Raw genomic sequence first — 19,988 nt, 5'->3', positions numbered from 1 at the left:
ACAGGGTATGTTTCTCCAGTGAAAGAATATCTTCAGAGGGTATTATAACTCTTATACAATCTGAAAGCTGGAGATACTTGGAAGTCAACTATTTCCTCACTTTCAGTTTCAAACTGCATTTAAGCATTCCCAGAAAGGGTTCTATTTGCCTAGGATTAAAAAAAAATATCCAGAGAAACTGATCTCATCACCTTCTGTAGTAACATATCCCATTGTTTTTCAATCAGTTGAATAAGGGAGTCCTTCCTACTCTCTGGCCTAGATCCTTCAGCTAGGCTTGTAAAATAAATCCTTGTTTTCACCTAACCTTAAGCAAAAATATGTGATTCCTTCCCTCAGTCATTTATAGCTTAGCCCCCATGACTGGTGAAGGCTGAAATTAAGTCCTTTAGGTCCACCAGCCCTCCTGCCTATCCCAGTGTTTTTTCACACTCTTCCCACCTGCTCGGGATCATTTTACCTGTGTACTACTATTTCATATTCAGAGTATCAGCAGAGCTCCTCCTTGACCTCAGGCTTCACCAGTCTGACGCCTACTAGCTCCCCGATCCTTTTAAAGCTCTAATTGGCTACATAGCTAACCGTGATAGAGTTTGGGGATGCTAGGGATGCAATTCACACATGCACACACACAAAAGCAGAAAAAAAAAAACTCTTCTTTTTATTTCTCCTCCCCATTGTGAAAATGACTGTCATTGAGAGACATATCACTGTATATCATCGTGCCCAAATGAGTATTTCTAATGCTCTAAGCTACCAGAGCTGTGCACATACAGAGAAAAATACCAAATGTAGCATTAGTGCTCCCACCACTTGGACCATTCTTCCCCTGACTCCCTCTTCTACTCACACCACTCCACCTGGACAATGGGAACATCCCTGAGAACTCATAAGTAACTGTGAGGTGTGATTAGTACAGTGCTCTGCACATGGTAAGTGCTCAATAAATACTATTGAATGAATCAGAACTAGGCTGGGCGATGGAAGGATGAGAGAGGGTCAGGAAGAAAAGGCTGCAGTTGAGACTGTGAGGATAGTCGGTCTTGCTTAAGATCTCTTGGGAAGGTGGGGTTTAAAGATGACTTTAAAAATATTGTTCTTTCATTATACCAGATTATCACTTTGTTGGTGTTTTAATTTAACCTTCCCTTTGGACCTTTGAAGGTTTGAAGCAAATGAAAATTGTCTCATGAAAAAAAAATTGCCTCCCAAAAAATCCTGGTGTTAATCTTTCAATATGTACCATGTTTTCAGCATCAAAATGTAAAGATTAAATTGAGTGTAATTTGGAAAATCAGATGGAAATGAGCTTTTTTACTCAATTGATTATATGGATTAAAATAATATATATATATATATATATAAACATATTTATAGAAGCTTCAGAAAAATCTAATATGGAAAGGCATAGAGTTTAAATTCAGGGGAAAAAAGATCACCTTTCCCTGGTGGTGGATCTGAAGTTAAACAAATAAAAATATAAATTCAGGTTATATGGAGTTCTCAGCAAAAGCTATATGAATGGCTGAATAGTGGGGGGTTTTGTTGTGTCTTTCCAGTTTTATGAGAATTTTGAAGATATAGTCTTGAAGTAATGACAATTTTATTATTAACTATTTTAAATAATGGCTTTTGATAAGTCTGCATTTATTTAGAATTACTGAGACATTATTCTGAGCAGAATTATGTTAGAAGACAGCTTATTAGATGTGTAGTAACCTTTAAATAACATTTAAGCACAGAATAATTTGTAAGTTCAGGATCATAGAGATCTGGGCTAGTTCAAATAGCAACATTTCAGGGGACTGTGAGATCTTGCAAATAGTGAAGGGAAATATTATAAATGTGGTAGACACCGCATTGAAAGTCTATAGAAAATAAATTATTAAATAATTTAACATGGGGCATGTTTCCTTCACAAAGTCTGAATTGGAAAATAAAAACTAAGAAAAGAGTCTTTAACCTTCCCTTTTGGTTAATTTCTGTAACATAAATGTGTGTGTGCTTTGTGTGCGATAAATTGCTTACCTTTATCTATGATGCTATACAAAGAAAATCATTTGTTAAATGTTTTCTCAACCAGATAAAATTGGATCCACACTTACAGTTTACAATACAAAAAGACTTCTGTAGATAAAAATTAAAGTTCATAATCCTTCATTTTTCAAATTCATCTATTATTAATCATGAACCTGGACACTTCATATGACACAATATGCTTTGCCAACTTTCTCAAATATACAAGAGTATCGATTTATGCACTACCACAAGTAGATGTAATAAAATTGCTATTGCCATGATTTACACTGTTTTTCTCCACTATCTCTCCCCTTAAAGCCTGAAAAGAATGAGAGTGAGCCAGGCAGCCAGAGGATCAAGCCTGTGTTCGTTGAGGATGCTGTCTTCCGAAGACAAACATCATATCAACATGCTGCAGTCCATATCCCCACTGACATATATGAGGGCTGTAAGTAGAAAAATGTGAACCTACATTGGTTTATAATAATAGTGATATTACTATACATCCTAGTCCTAACAATGTAGCTATAATGTTGGCATAATGTCAGTTATATGCACCGGCAAAATCTCTTTAAATTTATTCTCATAAACAAGCTTTTTTTAAAAAAAATTGTTTTGCTTTAAACCCATTACAGAGATGATTTAATTTCTGTGAGAAAAAAAGTAGCTTTTGGTGGCTAGGTATTAAAAGGATAACAGGGTTGCATCTGCAGTCAAGAGATGTTCATTTAATGCACAAATTAATCAAAGTGCTCACCTATTCTGTTTCTGGAGCCAAGAACAATACTCACAGTGCAAAACTTTAAAGGTAGGCTGAAATGGTAACTAAAGGATCATAAAAACTGTATACACATATACCCATACATATATATTAATTCAATCATATTTATTGAGCACTTACTGTGTGCAGAGCACTGTACTAAGCACTTGTGTATATACATATATATAATATATATATATACACACACAAATATATACACATGTATACACAAAATAAAATCTACTCTGCCTTATAAGATTGCAAGGTAAAATATAACAATACAGAGAAACATATGGGAAATATAGATCTCCTTGAAAATTGAGATACTAAGAGACAGAACTTTATGTAAAAGTGGCTTTTTAATTTTTTTTTAAGATTGCCCCCAAAATAGCAAACTTCTACATAGGCCTGGGTTTGTCTGTGTTGTTGATAAGGGAACAAAACATATTTTGCAGTGTAAACTGAGGATAGAAGAGATCATTCAACCAAGAATGTACATACAAAGATCTTCAGGCTTCAGAGGTTAACATTTTATAACATGCTTCTTTTTTCTCCCAGTCATAAATATAATTCTTACAAGAACAGAGAGGAAAGAGTGAAAGGATTCTTCATCAGCAGTTGATTGTTTCAACCCTGTATGCAAAACCAAATAGGATTACAAAGTCATTTATGGGAATTAGATGTGGGAAGAGTCCAAAATAAGCAGGATAAATGGATTAGAAGGTGTGATTTGATTTGACACTCACATCTGCCCACAGGAAGTAGGAGGTAGCCTACTCTAGTGCAAAACCTTATTTAATCTGAACTGCTTTTGACAGTTCTTTTTTAGATAGTTTCAGCCTGAGGCAGAGATCAGAACCAAAAGCCTCTGAAGTACTCCTTAAGCATATATACTCTTGAAGGGATAAACATGTTGGGGTAAATCTAGGACTTCAGCAAAAGAGAAACATTTTTGGTAGCATAACCCTCAGTATTTGTTGAAAGCTCTTTTCAAACCAAATCAGAAAAAGAAACAAGAATTCCCTAATTTCAAAAAGAGTAATTTTAATTCAGCAGAGTGTGATGTGAAATTCCCCCTCTAAATAAAAATTCAGAGTGGAACACAATAAGAGGAGTACAGATTTCAAGATGTCATTCAAGGGATGCGACACTCACACTGCATCGCCTACATAATTGAAGAGGAAAAGGAGGCGATGCCTTAGAAACCCTCTATTTAGTCCTATTTATCTTCATTCTGGATTCTTCCTGTCCTGCTGAAATCTCATCAACACGAAAATGACCCGACTTGACCCGCAATCCTTCAAAATTCACACCAACGCATGTGTGCCTGCATCTGGAAATGACACAGGAGTGAAATCTGAAATGTCAACAGGATCAGGAGAAATTCATAATTACTGATATTCTTCATGGGGTGCTTTTGAACAACTCAGACATGAAGGATTATTCTGCAATCCTGACTTTAATAAATGTGAGAGTGCACATTAATTGAAGGATTTAAGTGAAGAAAACAACCACCTCTTTTGCTTAATTTAAGAGCTCCTGCAGCTGAGTCACTAAACTCTTACTGATATTCTCATTTTCTAGCCTCTGGTAGAAAATATTTTAATATCTTCTAAACTAAAATGTAATTTATTTTTGGTCACAGTTAAATTCATAGAATTTGAATCAGGTATTAAATTGAAAACTAAGCGACTTTTTAAGAAGCCTCATGTGTCTATCCCCTAGATGCATTTTGGAAGTTATTTCATTAGGAAATTAATTCCATATAATATTTGCAAAGGAAATCTGCATCTCATGTTACCCAGATACAGGTTTTCTGTTTGAATGTTTCAGAATGATGAATTTGAGAAAAGGATGACTTTCCTGATTTAAGGGGTAAACATAATGACTATTGTTATTCTTTGAGGAATAGATCTTGAATCAATGTAAATTTTCTGAACTGTGACTTCATTCACCTATTTCTCCCTCAAAAATCCAGCATGTGTCAAGGAACAAAGTAGTGTGGGATTCAGAACTGGTTCCCAAGACAGTCTTGCCTTCTTGCAGCCTTGTGAAATATGTGTAAATGGCATAATACTATTTTTAAGGGTAACAAGTAGGTCCTAAAGTTCATTGCAAATCCAACAATTACATTTCCCAAAGAAGTTTAGAAAAGTTAAATTAAGGATTTTGTGTGTAGGTTCGTATGTGTTTGAGAATATCTGCATTCTGTAGATGTAATGAATGCACTTCTGGGTTGCAACTCAGGAAAGACAATTAGAATTATTCTTTGGTGTTAATTTCTAATTTTTAAACAACTATCAAGCATTTGCATTTGTTAGATAGGAAAAGTACCTGACATTTAATTTCTTATCAAATGTAAATGTGTGAGAACATATTTTTATTATTGTTATTATTATCTTCATTATATTTTAGTGTTTGCTATGTATCAAATGCTATTGTAAGTGCTAGGGTAGATAAAAAATAATTAATTAGGTTACACACAATACCTTTCCCACAAAGGATTTATAGTCTAGGTAGGAGGGGGAACAGGCATTCAATTCCATTTTACAGATAAGGAAACATATGTGGCACAGAGAATTAAAGTGACTTACTCAAGGTCATACAGCAGACATGTGGCAGAGTGGGATTAGAATCCAGGTCCTCTGACTATGAGACCCATGCTCTTTCCATGCTACTCATATTCTCTAGTGTGTCAAATTAGGATTTATTAGGAATACAATAATGTTAGTTTGTGGGTTTTGGTCAAAAAAAGTTTTATTTTAAAGAATAAAAGTATTAGAGTGATACCAGTGAAGTTTGAAGTGCTTTGCAGTCCTGGTTTGGGGTGACAGGAGTTTAGGGAGGCTTTTGTAAAGTGAATCTAGAATACATCTCCAAAACATTAGTAAGGTTAGAGTAGAGACATAGAAACATGAGTAGAACTGTTGTGCCTTATCTAGTCTTAACATCAAATGCCCTTGTTCTGAAACTCCACCTCCAGAAAGGAGTTGTTAGGCATTGTTTTTATTTGTTTTATGATCCATGTTTTTGGAAAGTGGGAAAAATAATTAATTTGATATTGATAGAAATAATTTTGACAATAAATAGCTATCTCATTAAATGAAAATTGATTTTGAAGTTGAAAAGAAAGGATCTGTGATCTGAAGCTTTCAAAGTCATTTGGATGCATTTGATTTGCAGGAAATTTAGGTTGTTGGAAATGAATGATTCACTGGGTTAGCCTGTCACATTCAATGCCAGAGATGTGACTTAGATAAAGCCATGACTTTTCTGATTTATAATTAACCAAGAAAGACTTTGTAAGGTAAAAATGTGCACAGATGGAAGTTAGTAAATCTATATGCCACAACATCGATTTCTCCAGTATTTGCTCACAGTGCCTTTTTTGCATGTTTTAAATAATTTCATGACTGGATATCAGTGTTTCAGCATTAACAAATTTGCATATTCATTAGAATGTACACAATTCTTGCAATATAAATATTGTAACAGTATCTCTATGGAGAGGATGTCCATTCTGTTTCCAGTTAACATCGTTATGTGCCTTTCTTCAAAGCTTGGTGCATTAGATATCAAGATTTCCTTCAAGCCAGAATCTCATTCATTTTAAAATGTTGATGACAGTGACAGATCTACACATTACATATCATGAAATTGTCAAGGGCGATGCCTATGTTTGGCACATTGTCATTTTCTTTCAATATCCCTAAACAGCAGTCAACAATTGGTGGAGAATTTTCCCTGGAGTATTTATTAATGTCATAGATGGAGTTATCGGTTTCAAAATGATTCAGTTACGTTCATGAAAGATTGATTTTTTTATACTAACCCAGCTGTTACGTAAAGGTTTACGGGCCTCATCTTGCAGTCCTTTTACTAAATGTGGAGCTAAAGTGGAATTTTTAAAAATCTGAAAGAAAGGAATTTTTGGATTTTTTCCCTTTGCGGGTCCCTGCTTGATAGTTCTAGGAAGAATCTCTAAGAACCATAAACTATTCCTGAAACACTGACTAGGTTAATGAGATTTCCAGGTCACCCTTGCATCTTTGTTTCCTTTGGAGGGTCAGATGAGATCCTTTAAATGTTCACCTGGAACCTCCCTACACCCTGCCAGAAACCTGAGGCACTGCTGGATCCTGGAAGTCCTCCTCGGATAATGGACTCTTGCCACATTTATGGGCTAAGGATAGTTTTACTGAATCTTAGGAAGACTGCTTAGGTACCACCCTAATTTCTTAGGCAACGTCCCTCCCAGAAAAGACAGTGGAATCCCAGTTACCCTACTGTGCCTCTGTTCTGGAATCAAGGCCAGTAGGCCAGGGACCTGGGAGTCAGAAGGGCCTGGTTTCTAATCCCAGCTCTGCCACTTATATGCTGTGTGATCTTGAGCAAGTCACATACCTTCTCTGTGCCTCAGTTGCCTCATCTGTAAAATTGAGTTTAAGACTGTGAGCCCCATGTGGGACAGGGACTATGTCCAACCTAATTAGCTTGTATCTACCTCGGTGCTTAGAACAGTGCCTGACATATAGTAAGAGCTTAGCAAATACCATTGCTATTATTATTATTATCATTATTTAATAATTGCAGCAGTCTCCCTTAGGCAGAGCTGGGTTGAAGCTCACCAAGAATGAAACTTTGTTCAGTTGTTGTCAGTGCAGTAGGTGCAGGAAGTCATCCTCAGTGATATGAACTAATCTAAGTGATATGAACTGGATCCAAGCCAGTAGGGTAGACAAACTATTTGTCCCATTTTACACTAGACAATTTTGAGCCTGTTGGCCTGTCCACTGCCCCATACTATCATGGAACTGATTGCTTTTAGATCCAGTTTGATTATTCTCAGTACTCAGCTTTTCCCCGACCACAACGATCTACCACTTATCGTGGTATCTGACTTTACTTGAACCCGAGACAAGGAAGAAGTGCAGCATTAGGAAGAAATATGAGTGAGGAGATAAATTAGGGACCTGCTTGAACTTTGTTGACTTGTTGAACCTGCCTAATCCAAACCAGATCCCAGCTGAGCAAAACAGCTCTGTTTCCCACTAGCCCAAATGAAACTGAGAAGGAATAGATACAGGGGATGCTTTAAGGCAAGGGAAAGGTGAAGAAACACAGTACCAAATCCTCCCATCTTCTGTATTCTGATTATGTTCTTACTGTGCTTTGAAACCCCATTAACACAAACTGTCCTCCTAGCATTTATTTGACTGGCAATGCCTCGCCCATCCCCCGCCCCCAAACTATTCTAAATGGAAAAAGACTAAGCGTGTGATTGTGTTCATAAGTCAGGGTAAAATTGGATAAGTTAGATTTTATTTTCAATTAGGAAAAAAGATGCTTGAACTATAAACTATAATGAAAGCACTGCAGCATTATCTAGGCTGTGTGAACCGAGATGGGAAAAGTATAGACCGGAATTAGAAATTCCGGTTTCAAGGTTTTACAAGTTTCCCTATATAGACACCTAACGTGTTAAAACTCTTCACTGTGTTGGAGCCTTTATATTTGCTAAAACATTTGCTTTGAGTTTCACTGTCTTTGATTTTTAAAGTGTTTAATTATAAGCACTAATCACCACGTGTATAATATACAAACCACATTATTTTTACCTTAAAGCTGTTTTGAGCTTGATGTAGTATTTTCATGTTGAATTGGCATCTTGTTATGTGAGCTTTTCAAATTAATATTCAGCTTTGACTGTTGTCTGAGAAGATAACACTTTCTCCTTAGTTAATTGGTCATTGCTTATGCTCTATGCCTTTCATATTGCATTCTCGTCTTGGAAGAGTCTAACCAATAGATACTGAAATTATATTCTGTTAAATCTCACTTTGAAACTGAAGGGATTTTTTAACATCTAAAGTTCGCAGTGTATTAAGCAATTTTTATTCAAATTCCTACCATTTTGTATTGTGAAATTTACATTGATTGTGATATGGTTTAATTCCATTAATTTATATTGGAGTGCACTGGATCTTTTTTTGTTTGCTATGGAGAATGTAGATCCAGAAGATTACAGTCTCCTCTTCCAATACAGTAGCATGCCTATCACCATATGTAATTATCCCTAATTTCCCTGTAGCGGCTGCTACAAAATTCTAGTATCAAGCCTTGTGGGGGACTTTCAGCTGTTTAGTTTCTCTGTTTGTTGCTTGATTTATTTTCATTTAAAAGTAGGAATTAATTTGCATACATTAGTTTGGGACATATTCTCTCCCAAATCCTTAAAGAACACAATCTGCTCATCTTTAATTAATTACATTAAATATCTTGCTGCATAAGATTAAAACATTAATAAAAATGGGACCATCCATATGTTAGTCATATTCTGAACATTAAATAATTTGAGTATTTCCCAAAGCCACAAAGGTGCAGGAAAATGGCTCATATTAGTATACCTTAGAGAGTGTTGTTTTATTTTGCATGGATGGAAAAGCAAGAATTCAGATGTGATACCCAAGGAACTGGCAAAATAATTCTGCATTAATAGACACTCTAAAAAACTAGCATGGACATGCACAGTTCAGAGAAAATTATAGAAATTGAATTTGAGGGGGAAAAAAATTGACAATTAAATCTCGCTCCTAAAATACCTATAAGAGAATGCATAATATCACCAGAGGAAAAGGAAGTTACTGTTGCACTGTCAGATCTGTAATAATGAGGTTTAATTCAGTCCTGAGTCCATGATTTTACTATACTAAACACTGGGGTAGATACAAGCTAATCAGGCTAACACAGTCCCTGTCCTGCATGGGGCTCACAGTCTTAATCCCCATTTTACAGATGAGGTCACTGAGGCCCAAAGAAGTTTAAGTGGCTTCCCCAAAGTCACACATCAGACGACTGGTGGAGCCGGGAATAGAACCCAGGGCCTTCTGACTCCCAGGCTCATGCTCTATCCCTCAGGCCGTGCTGCTCCTTGCAAGCCTGTATAAGTGTATGCTGCCTTCTTGTTGGCTGAGGAGTTTCTGCCGAAGGTGCCCGTGTCCATGTGTCCTGCTCCCATTATCTCTCCTCAGGGTTTGGTAGAGAGAGAGAGAGAGGGAACAAAGCCAGAGATGTTGAAAAGCCTGAAATGCTGTGTTAATATGGTAGAAAAGCTGACTCTGGTCTCTCAGTGGGGTAAGAAAAGTGGTGGATGACTCCAATTCATCACTCTTGCCTGCAGAGGATCTCAGGATATGGTAATTTGGTCCTAAAGTTCTCCTTGTCCCATGCAGATTCTGGAGAAAAAGAAATGGTTACGAAAGTGTGAATGTTCCATGTAGATACATCCTATATGTCCAAGTCAGTGATACCTATAAAAGGACATTAAAATGAAAGGAACATTATGATTAATTTTTCACTCAATTTGGGACTAATCATTCCTACACCTCATATTGATACTCTTTATTATGATGTGTTAATACCATTTGAATCCTGAAACTCTAATTCCTTTATTAGTCATTAGACCCCATTTTAGATAATTATATTAATTGAGCACTTACTATGTGCATATCACTATACTAAGTGCTAGGGAGAGTACAGTACAAGAGAGTTGGCAGTCATGTTTCCTGCCCACAATGAGATACAGACACATCCTTTATAAAAAAAAAAATGTGCTCTTAAACAAACTTAAGACTCATCAAAAGGTGAAAAAAATAACATATCAATAAGTGTTTACTAGGTTAAGCTGTGTGAATATACACCATTATTTTAAGCCTTTCCCATAGTGTTTTCTGTTAAATAAATGAGCACATAATAATTTTCCATGCCATGGATATGAAATTATCATTCAATCTCTACTGTTGTTCACAGTGCTCAAACCTTTTTTGGCAGGGGGTCCTATACAAGTTTTCAATATTTTCCAGATAGTTTTGTAGGTGAAAAACAGAACATGACTGCTAATTTTTAAGAAGCTTAGTTGCTGAGCAAGGAGGGCTAGTGCAGGGCTCAGCGTGCACAGCTGCTAAACATTAGTTAATGTTGATGAAAAAAATTTATATAGGAAAAGGAGGGATTTCCATTCTACATTTGAATAGAGAGATGTAACAGTTCTACTCATTTATTTTCCTCTCCTCTAATCCCTTTATATCAGAGTCGGCTAAATTCTGGAGTGAACCACCATGGAAAACCAAAATAATCCAGTGGGTATTGGGATTTAAAATAATTGCAATCTTTTTCAGATACATGGATGTCACACACATTTGCCAGTAGCCTAGCCTGAATTTTAAGGCAGTTTTGATGGTGTGTGTTTTATTTTTGCAGTAAATACAAAAGGAACTGTAGAGCATTGCAGCTTAACGAGCTCTTTTCAGGATTTTTTACCCACTTGGGGCAGGGAGGTCAGAGTCATACAATCACAACAACCCAGCCTTCCTACCTTGCTAAAATTTGAGAAGGCAACACTGCCGCTTCATTCTTTCCCTGCTCTGTTTTAGCCCCGTGGGATAGAAGCTCCAGATGGTGTGGGAGGTTCTCATTCTTGGGGTTCTGAATGTACAAAATGTAAGTAAAATAGCTAATGTACTTTTTCTATAGAGCGTTAAATATGTAAGCAGTTTTCAAGGTGTCATACACATTATGATACTATTGCTCATTAAACAAATTAATTACAGCATAACAGATAATATCTTGTAAATGGGGGCTATGAGAGTTTTTGGGACACTAAATGAAATAAAAACAGTCCACGTAAATTTCTGTGTAATTCCCTAGTCATTCTTTCCCGACACAAACTACACTAGCAGGTTTCCATATTGGGTAAAGATGGGTGGATAAATATTTAGGATGAGGTTAACCACATACTAATCTACCATGTACTTGGATGAGAGGAGAGTGAGATAATCTCATGGGTGATTTTCATAGAGTTGGGTGAGTAGAGGGGAAACCACCTTTCCTCCTATGCTAAACAGAAGACTTGAAATGTTAAAAAGGCAGGTGTGCTGATAACAGGGACTCTTAGCTTGGAAACAGGATGAAAAGCAGGTACTCTCTTGTCTAAATGTCTGCCTCCATTTTGAAGGGGGGATGGGCCAGATGGTTATTCTACACTGATGATAATTCTGCAATAGTGTTTGTTCCTCAAGTTAATGAATGGTATTTGTTGGGCACCCACTGTGTGCAGAACACTGGATTAAGCACATGAGAAGGTACAATATAGTAGAAATTGTAGGCATAAGAAGGAGCTGACTGTCTAGACAGGGAGACAGACATTAAAATAAAGTACAGATGAAGGAAATGGCCAAAGAAATGGCAGCAGAGTCTAAAGATATGTACATAAAGGCTGAGGGGCCTGAGGGTGGAGTGAATATGAAGTGCTTAAGGGGTGCAGATCTGAGTGCTTAGTTGATACTGGGAAGGTAGAGGAAATGAAGACTTTGTAAAGGAAAGCCTCTTGGGAGAAATGTGCTTTTAGGAGGGCCTGGTTGGTTAGGCGTGGTTGGGGGTAGTTTGATAATGAAGAGAGAGGGAGTTCAGATCAGAGAGAGGATGTGGCCAATGGGCAGAAGCAAGAAAGGCAAGATCGAGCTACAGAGTAGGTTGGCATTACAGGAGAAACTCTTGCAGGTTGGGTTATATTAGATCAGCAATGTGAGGTATAAGGGGGAGAAATGGTTGAGAGACTTAGAGCTGATAGTAAAGCACCAGATTAGCCAATAATTGGACAATTTGGCTCGTTTATGTTTCTCTGCTCCTTTATTTCTAATAGTGTCTAGTTCCATTTAACATTCCCCTGAATTAATTTTGACACCAATTCTTAAATCAAGACTATTTTTTCTATTCTAATCAACAAATCAATAAAACAGATCACTCATGTAGTATAGATAATGCACTGCCTTGTGTTCAGAGCACTGGACTCAGAACTTGGGAGAAAACTGCAGAGGTTGGTCCCCATCTACAAGGAACTTAAAGTCTAATGGTGGAGGTAGGTACCTGATAATTTAATGACAGAAAAGTGTTTAAACCAACTGATATGTACAAAAGTGCTACAGGGAGTTATGAGGGCAAAAGTGCTGAGGTGATATTAGGAGGATGTAATGTAAGGAGAAGAAAAATTAATTGGGGAAAGTTTCCTGGGGAAAACTTTGTTCTAGTTTTAAGCCCCAGAAGGAGTTATGATGTAATAGTGGACACTCAAATAGATGCTGTTTCAGCAGAAATAAATGGACCCCCTCCAGCCTCTTATAAGTAATCTGAGTACAGGGAAAACTTGGAACTGGTTCAAGGACCAGTCATACCTCCCATTCTGGGCTTTTAGTGGGCATTGCAGGGTTTGTGAAATTTCAGGGTTTTTTTCCCTCTCTTACTAAAGAGACCTGCAAATGCAAAGATACTGCTGTTTGAGAGCATGCAACAAGAGACATATAAACCTAATTCTTGTTTCATTCAGTTGTCGGTTGGAAATCTGAGACATGCTTGGCTAGCTCAACATGATAAGAATAACAAGCGGCAGGCCATTCACAGGCTGAAGGAATGGAGATAATGAAATCTTAAATTATAATAGCTTCCACACCAGACCGATAGAACTACTCTCAGCAAATTAAAAAGGCGTTAGAGAGAGAACAATCCGAGAGAAAAATGGAAATCCATAATACAGGAAAACTTTGCAATGTTGACCCTTCTTCATAGATTGAAATATGACACTGATTTGCTCAGGAATACTTTGTTGGATGTTCCAAAGTCCATTTTTTTTGTGGGAGGAAGGAACAATAAAAAGGTCTGTGCAGTGGGCTGGGTCTCTTGGTTAGGGTCCATAGGTCAGATATGGACCGTGATGTTGGAATTGTTTATTCAGTTTTTTGGGGGTTTTTAGGTAATTGTTTCACTTCTAACTGGTAATGACTTCAGTTAAAAAAAAAAAAGTTTAACATTCACCAAATTATCTTGAGATGCTGTAGACCATCATTTTGTCATGATCATGAGGAGCTGCGGGGATGGATGGGACATTTCACGTGTGGCTGCAAGCAGTTATGTCAGTTCTTGCCATTTCCAACAAATCGATCTCTGCTTCTGGAGGCTACTGGAATACCAGGTGTTCACACTGAAAAAAAAGTGATGGGGCTGCTGCTGATTAATGCACTTTCTAAACAAAACCCACTTTTTATAATAATAATAATAATAATAATAATAATGGTAATAATAGTAGTAATAATAATAATGGTATTTGTTAAGAGCTCACTATGTGTCAAGTACCTTTCTAAGTGCTGGAGTAGTTAAAAGCTAATCAGCTTGGACAGTCCATATGTCCCACATGGGGCTCGCAGTCATAATCCCCATTTTACAGGTGAGGTAACTGAGGCACAGAGAAGTAAAGTGAATTGCCCAAGGCCACACAGCAGACATGTGGTGGAGCAGGAATTAGAACCCAGGTCTTTCTGACTCTGGACTCTATCCACTAGGCCATGTTGCTTCCCATGGACTGATCCTCAGCCATTCACTGGTCTTTTTCAATCACACCCACATTCTTAGGGAGAATTTTGCCATCAGTGGTTCTGTCTTCAAACATGAAGATTCCCCTACCTGTAGTGTCTGTCTCTTCTGCTAAATTTTAAGCTCCTTGACAGCAGGAATTTCAGGTCTATTTATGTCCAAATACTTCTGTGCTTTGCATACAGTAAGTGCTCAGTCTGTATCACTGATTCATTCATTCATTGATAAAGGATAACATAGAATCATTAGCACTGAAATTTTCCTCTTCCCTTGTCTCTAGGCAATAGACAGAAGGGTCTTCCTGAAGCTTAAATAGCTTGTTAGTTCAGGATGGTAGCCAAGCCCCTTCCCATCTGGGCCTCGTAGGCTGGGCCTCTAAAGCTTTAGCCCACAGAACACCATGAACCTCTTTTTACCATTCACAAATCAAGGTGAATTAAACTTACTGTGTTTGGCACAGTAACTGTGTCAACTGCTTGTTTCCCTGCTCAGAGAAAACTAGAGAAAGAGCCCAGGAGGGTGAATATTTGGTTGCCTACTTTTGCAAAAACAAGACTCCAATAGGTAATTGTAAAATCCACACTACCTTTCAAGGGATTTGAGCTATGGTAGTTGAATTGTGTCACTGATGGAGAGAAAGTCATTTGGAGACTTTCTTCCAGTTGACATTTTACAAATAAGAGGAAAATATGTCCTGGAAAGCCTATTAGCTCAAATTTGAACTACTGGCTGAGTAGTGGGAAAAAGCAAAAAGAAAAGAAAGGAGAAAATTGATTGGTGGTCTCTTGTTTTATATTTAGAAATGGATGCTCAGTTACATCTTATAAAACTGTAAATCCTTTCTTTATTATTTCTACATTTCCCTCACAGTACCTCTTCCTACCAAGATAATTTGAATTCTGAAAAATAGTGCACAGTAGAAGTTGTAGTGTTTGTTTCAAGTTTGTTGACAGCTTTATTTATTTAGAAGCCATTGATTTAACTAGAAGTCATTGCACCTGTTTTTTTTACACTCCTCTAAGCCAATTTAGAGGATTAAAATAGACATGACACAGTCATCAAGAAGGATTGATACAGATACAAACACAATCAGATCTCATGGCTATCATTCATTTCTTGCAACAATATGGAGGTACATTAGTAGCATTAGCTAATCGGTTATGATATTATACAGCCAGATATGGACATTTTCATTTCAAGTGTTTAATAGGACAATATTATTAAATTAGGGAAGTTTCCAACACTGTGCAACTCTCTGGCTACCACTAAATGCAGAAATAAATGTTTCTGCTTATATATGGTTTTTGACCTAGTAGCAGCACTACAATGAAAGAGTTCATGAACTGGTAGTTCTACAGGAATTCATTGCCCCTCACCATATGAGAACAGATTCACTGATTCATTGATTCATTCATTCAGTTGTATTTATAGAGTGTTTATGGTGTGCAGAACACTGTACTAAGTGATTGGAAAGTACAATTCAGCAATATAGAGAGACAATCTCTGCCCACACCAGGCTTACAGTCTAGAAGGGGAAGCAGACATCAAAACAAGTAAACAGGCATCAATACAGAGTTATAGATATATTCAAATATACATAAATGATGTAGTGTGGGGAGTGTGGGGGAAGAGCAAAGGGAGCCAGTCGACGTGATGCGGAAGGGAGGTGGAGCTGAAGAAAAGGGGGGCTTAGCCTGGGAAGGCCTCTTGGAAGAGGTGCACCTTTAGTAGGGCTTTGAAGGGGGGAAGAGAGATTGGTTGGCAGATTTGAGGAGGGAAGACATTCCAGGACAGAAGTAGGACGTGGGTGAAAGGTTGACAGCGTGTCAGGCAAAATCGAGGCACAGTGAGAAGGTTAGCACCAGAGGAGTGGAGTGTGCTGGCCGGGATGTAGAAGGACAGAGGGGAGGTGAAATAAGCAAAGAAGCAGCATTGCCTAATAGATAGAGCGTGGGCCCGGGAGTCAGAAGGGCCTGAGTTCTAATCCTGGCTCTGCCACTTGTCTGCTACTTGACCATGGGCAAGTCATTTCACTTTTCTGTGCTTCAGTTACTTCATCTGTAAAATGGGGATTAAAACTGTGAACCCCATGTAGGACAGAGACTGTGTCTAATGCAATCTGCTTCCATCCACCCCGTGGTTAGTACAGTGTCTAACACATGGTAAATGCTTAACAAATACCACGGTTACCATTATTATTTTTGATGGTCACCAGACTGGCATGCCTCTGTCAGAAGACCTAGGTTCTGCCTCATCTCTGCCCCAGAACGCCTGTGGGATTTCATAAAAGTCAGTTAACTTTCCTTACAGCAATGAAAACTACTCAAGGACTGGGCTTGGGCCTTTCATTTGTGTTGCGTTCTTCCCGGGAGCCAGCACTGCAGAGTAGCTTCTCAATAAATATGAAGATAATGCTAATCTGTACCTCAATTTCCTCTTCTTAAATGGATTCAGTTGAGAAGCAGTATGACATAGTGGCTAGAACACAGGCCTGGGAGGAAGAAGGATCTGAGTTCTAATCCCAGATCTTCCACTGTCTGCTGTTTGACCTAGAGCAAGTCACTTCACTTCTCCATTCCTCAGTTACCTCATCTATAAAATTGGGATTAAGATTGTGAGCTCTAAGTGGGACAGGGACCGTGTCAAACCTTATTTGTTTGTTTTTACCCCAGTGCTTAGAACAGTGCCTGGCACAAAGTAAAAGCTTAACAAATACCATAAGAAAATTGCCTCCCATTTCCTATCTTCCAGTGATGGTAAAAGAACAAGAGGAAGCACTTAATGTGAATGTGCTTAGAAAAGGTGATAGCTCTAAATAAACTCAAGGTAGTGGCAGCAATTATAGTAATATACTGTGTCTTGAATAATTGGGGATTTGGTTACATTTTTGACCAAAAGAACGTGTTGTTAGCACTGTACATATTCACTGTGAAACCAATGCAGCTACAGCAGAGTAATAGATACTACTTGTGTTCTTCGTAGCTAAGCCTATGTCGACTACAGGGGCTTGATTACTATCACAAAAGTGTAAGATAGAACTCAGTCTGCCTATAAGATCCCAATTTAGGATAGTGATATTGGCCACTGGAAAAAAAAAAGTCATTTGATCTGTTCAAGTAATTTATATGGAAATCTCACTCAGGAGACATTCAAATACCACCGCTTAATCACTTGACTGACTGAAATCACTGGTAGAAAAGACAAAAAAGGGAAACTGTAAGATTTATTTTGGTCACGTTAATTTACTATATTACTGTAGTTTATTTTCCATTTCCTTATATCTTGCCTTTTTTCTCATACCATTTTTAGGTTTCTTTTATGGGAATCTCTCCCTATCAATACTTCTAGGACTGATAATTCCAAAATTTTTTTGAAAAATCACATTTTTATTTTCCATCTTCAAAGCCAAAGCTTAACACCACTGAAATGGCAAAGGTGTTAATCATAAATGGATGTCATCTGTGAGTCACTTGTATAATGTACAAATAACCAAAATGATTTCTAATTGGAACTTTGTGGTAAAACTGTGTCATGGTGGCAAAATTACAGTATCTTTTTCTTTGCATTTTCATTCTTTAGTATTTATCCCAGTTAGGTATGATTTCACCTGACCTAAAAGAATTGGCCAGCTATTGCCAATGTGAGCAACACATTTGTATTCATGGCTGAGTTATGAGTAAGCAATCAATCGTATTTATTACGTGTCTAAAGTGCTCACATTGGTATTTGGGGATCAGGGCACACTCTAATTATGCACAGAAGCAAGGAGGCATAACAGGAAGGGCATACAAGAAGCAGGCAACGTTGAACCCCAGAAAGTGGACTTTGAGTTGCAGCTAAGAGTTGCAGTCCCACACACTGATACTGATTTCCACTGGCCACATATTAGTGCCCCAAATGAACCCTCTAGGAAACGCCACAGGATTTCTAATCAGAATACAAATCTCAATTAATGGTTTGGATGAAAATTCAAAAGTCCAGGCACCCTAAGTGAAACTGAAAGAGAGTCATTAGGAGGATTTAATAGCAACAAGGCCTTCCATGCTACGTCAGTGAAGCGGTCCTTCAACCCCCTCCTCAGAATTCTGAAACATTCATATCCAATTTTACTTGACTAGGTGGCTCTGATCAAAACTGGCATTAATTATCAGAAAGCTTAATCTTCATGAAATAGACAAGGATTTTCTATTAGGGAGAAGTGATCCTTATAAAATAAGACTGGTTCCCACTGAAACTCAGGGCTTATAGAAATAGAGATTTTTAATTGCATGCTTAAATTCCGTATTTTGTTTCATCCCTACCTCTCCCTCTGGAGGTGTTAGATCAGTGACTCACATACCTCCATCTTCTTGACAGATAAGAAGATGATGTTATTCAGAGGAGTATCTGGATGTTAGACATTAAGAAAAACATCTTTTCTTAAAGGACTATGAGGCCTGCATTATCACCAGGGGAGGCTTTGAACTCACCATTTTGGCATGCGTTGAGAATGAGGGAAGAGGATGACAGGCCTAGGATAGTGTAGAAGTTCACAAACTCCTTGAGAAAGAAGACACCAGAAAGGAGTTCTGGACATCACAGCGGTTCTTTTGGAGACTGAGTCCCAAGTACAAATATAGTATGAACAGTTTCTGGCATAAGTATGTGCTTAAAAATACTATTGCTACTGTCATAATTAATATCAATAAAATTGAATTAGTGTTTGATCATTTCTAGATGCTACAATTTTGGATTTTTCCAGGAGTAAATAGCACCCCATGTTAGCTTTTGCTTATTTTTTATGAGTTTGATATTTAGCCTTGTGCACCCCTCTGTCACCGCCACCTACCCTGGATGAGAGCTTTAGAACTTTGTTCACACACACACAAACACACACACTTTCCCTTCCACCCACAAACTCATTTACTCTTCCCCTTCCACCCATTTCCTCTGTCTCCTTTCCCTCTTCCTGTCCTACAAACCTATTCCAGTTTTTTTCCCCTGAATGTAGGGACAACAAATGATAGAAATAGAGTAGTAGAAGTCACAACAACAGTGGGACCCAGCAGATAGGAGCTGTAGGAAAAAAAATGGATAAATGTTAAACAAATGGACATAAAGAAAGGAAGAAACTGGGGATGAGAGTAAGTTCACAATGGGGGAAGGAGGTCCAGAAAAGACATGAAGTCAAGAAGAAGTGATTTCTGATGTGGAATGTAATGTAGTTACTATAACAGAGTTGTGATTTGGTCATAATACAATGGGGCTCTGTCAGGCAACGGGTAGAAACCTCATTATCAGTTCATGAAAAGCATTTCGTGGGGAACTGATTGCAAGTATTTAAAAGTCATTGTTTACTAGAGACTGTGAGCAGTGGAATTGGTACCTGGGAGATACTGATTTACCACAGGCAAATATCAGATAAGTGTTAGGGGAATTAGTTAAGAAAAGTCATTTAAAACTTTAAAAATTCAACCTGGAGGGAAAATTTAGATATATATATAGAGAGAGGAAAAATTAGAGATTCTATACCATATGTTCTTAAATATTAAGGGATGTCAAAGAGGGCAACCCCCAAATGATGCTTCCAAGTATTTTGTTGCCATTATCAAAGATAAAATACTGGGTTGGATGGACAATTGGACAGATCCAGTAATGACATTTTTTTTATAACCAGCTCTTGCTCATCTTCCATTCCATCTCCCCTTTTCATTTAATGAGCCTCTTCCCTTAGTTAAACGTTTGTACTATCCGGTGCATAGTGTCATAAATTCCTTGTGTAAAGTTCTCTTCAGACAGAAAATCCTTA

At 37.7% G+C, this 19,988-nt stretch overlaps 1 protein-coding gene across 5 annotated transcripts in view; it reads left to right on the top strand.

Annotated features, from left to right (window-relative positions):
• CACNA2D1 (calcium voltage-gated channel auxiliary subunit alpha2delta 1) overlaps nucleotides 1-19,988 on the top strand; it is a 439,415-nt gene that overhangs the window by 270,765 nt on the left and 148,662 nt on the right. For all 5 annotated transcript variants that reach the window (XM_029077600.2, XM_029077601.2, XM_029077599.2 and 2 more), the window contains exon 6: nucleotides 2,338-2,467. In XM_029077600.2, the coding sequence (XP_028933433.1) occupies nucleotides 2,338-2,467 (130 nt within the window). The remainder of the gene's footprint in view (nucleotides 1-2,337; nucleotides 2,468-19,988) is intronic.

This window comes from Ornithorhynchus anatinus, chromosome 13 (genome assembly GCF_004115215.2).
Source record: "Ornithorhynchus anatinus isolate Pmale09 chromosome 13, mOrnAna1.pri.v4, whole genome shotgun sequence".
NCBI classification, from domain to species: Eukaryota; Metazoa; Chordata; class Mammalia; order Monotremata; family Ornithorhynchidae; genus Ornithorhynchus; species Ornithorhynchus anatinus.
The sequence above is the reverse complement of the archived record's forward strand: the minus strand, read 5'-3'. Positions and strand labels throughout refer to the sequence as shown.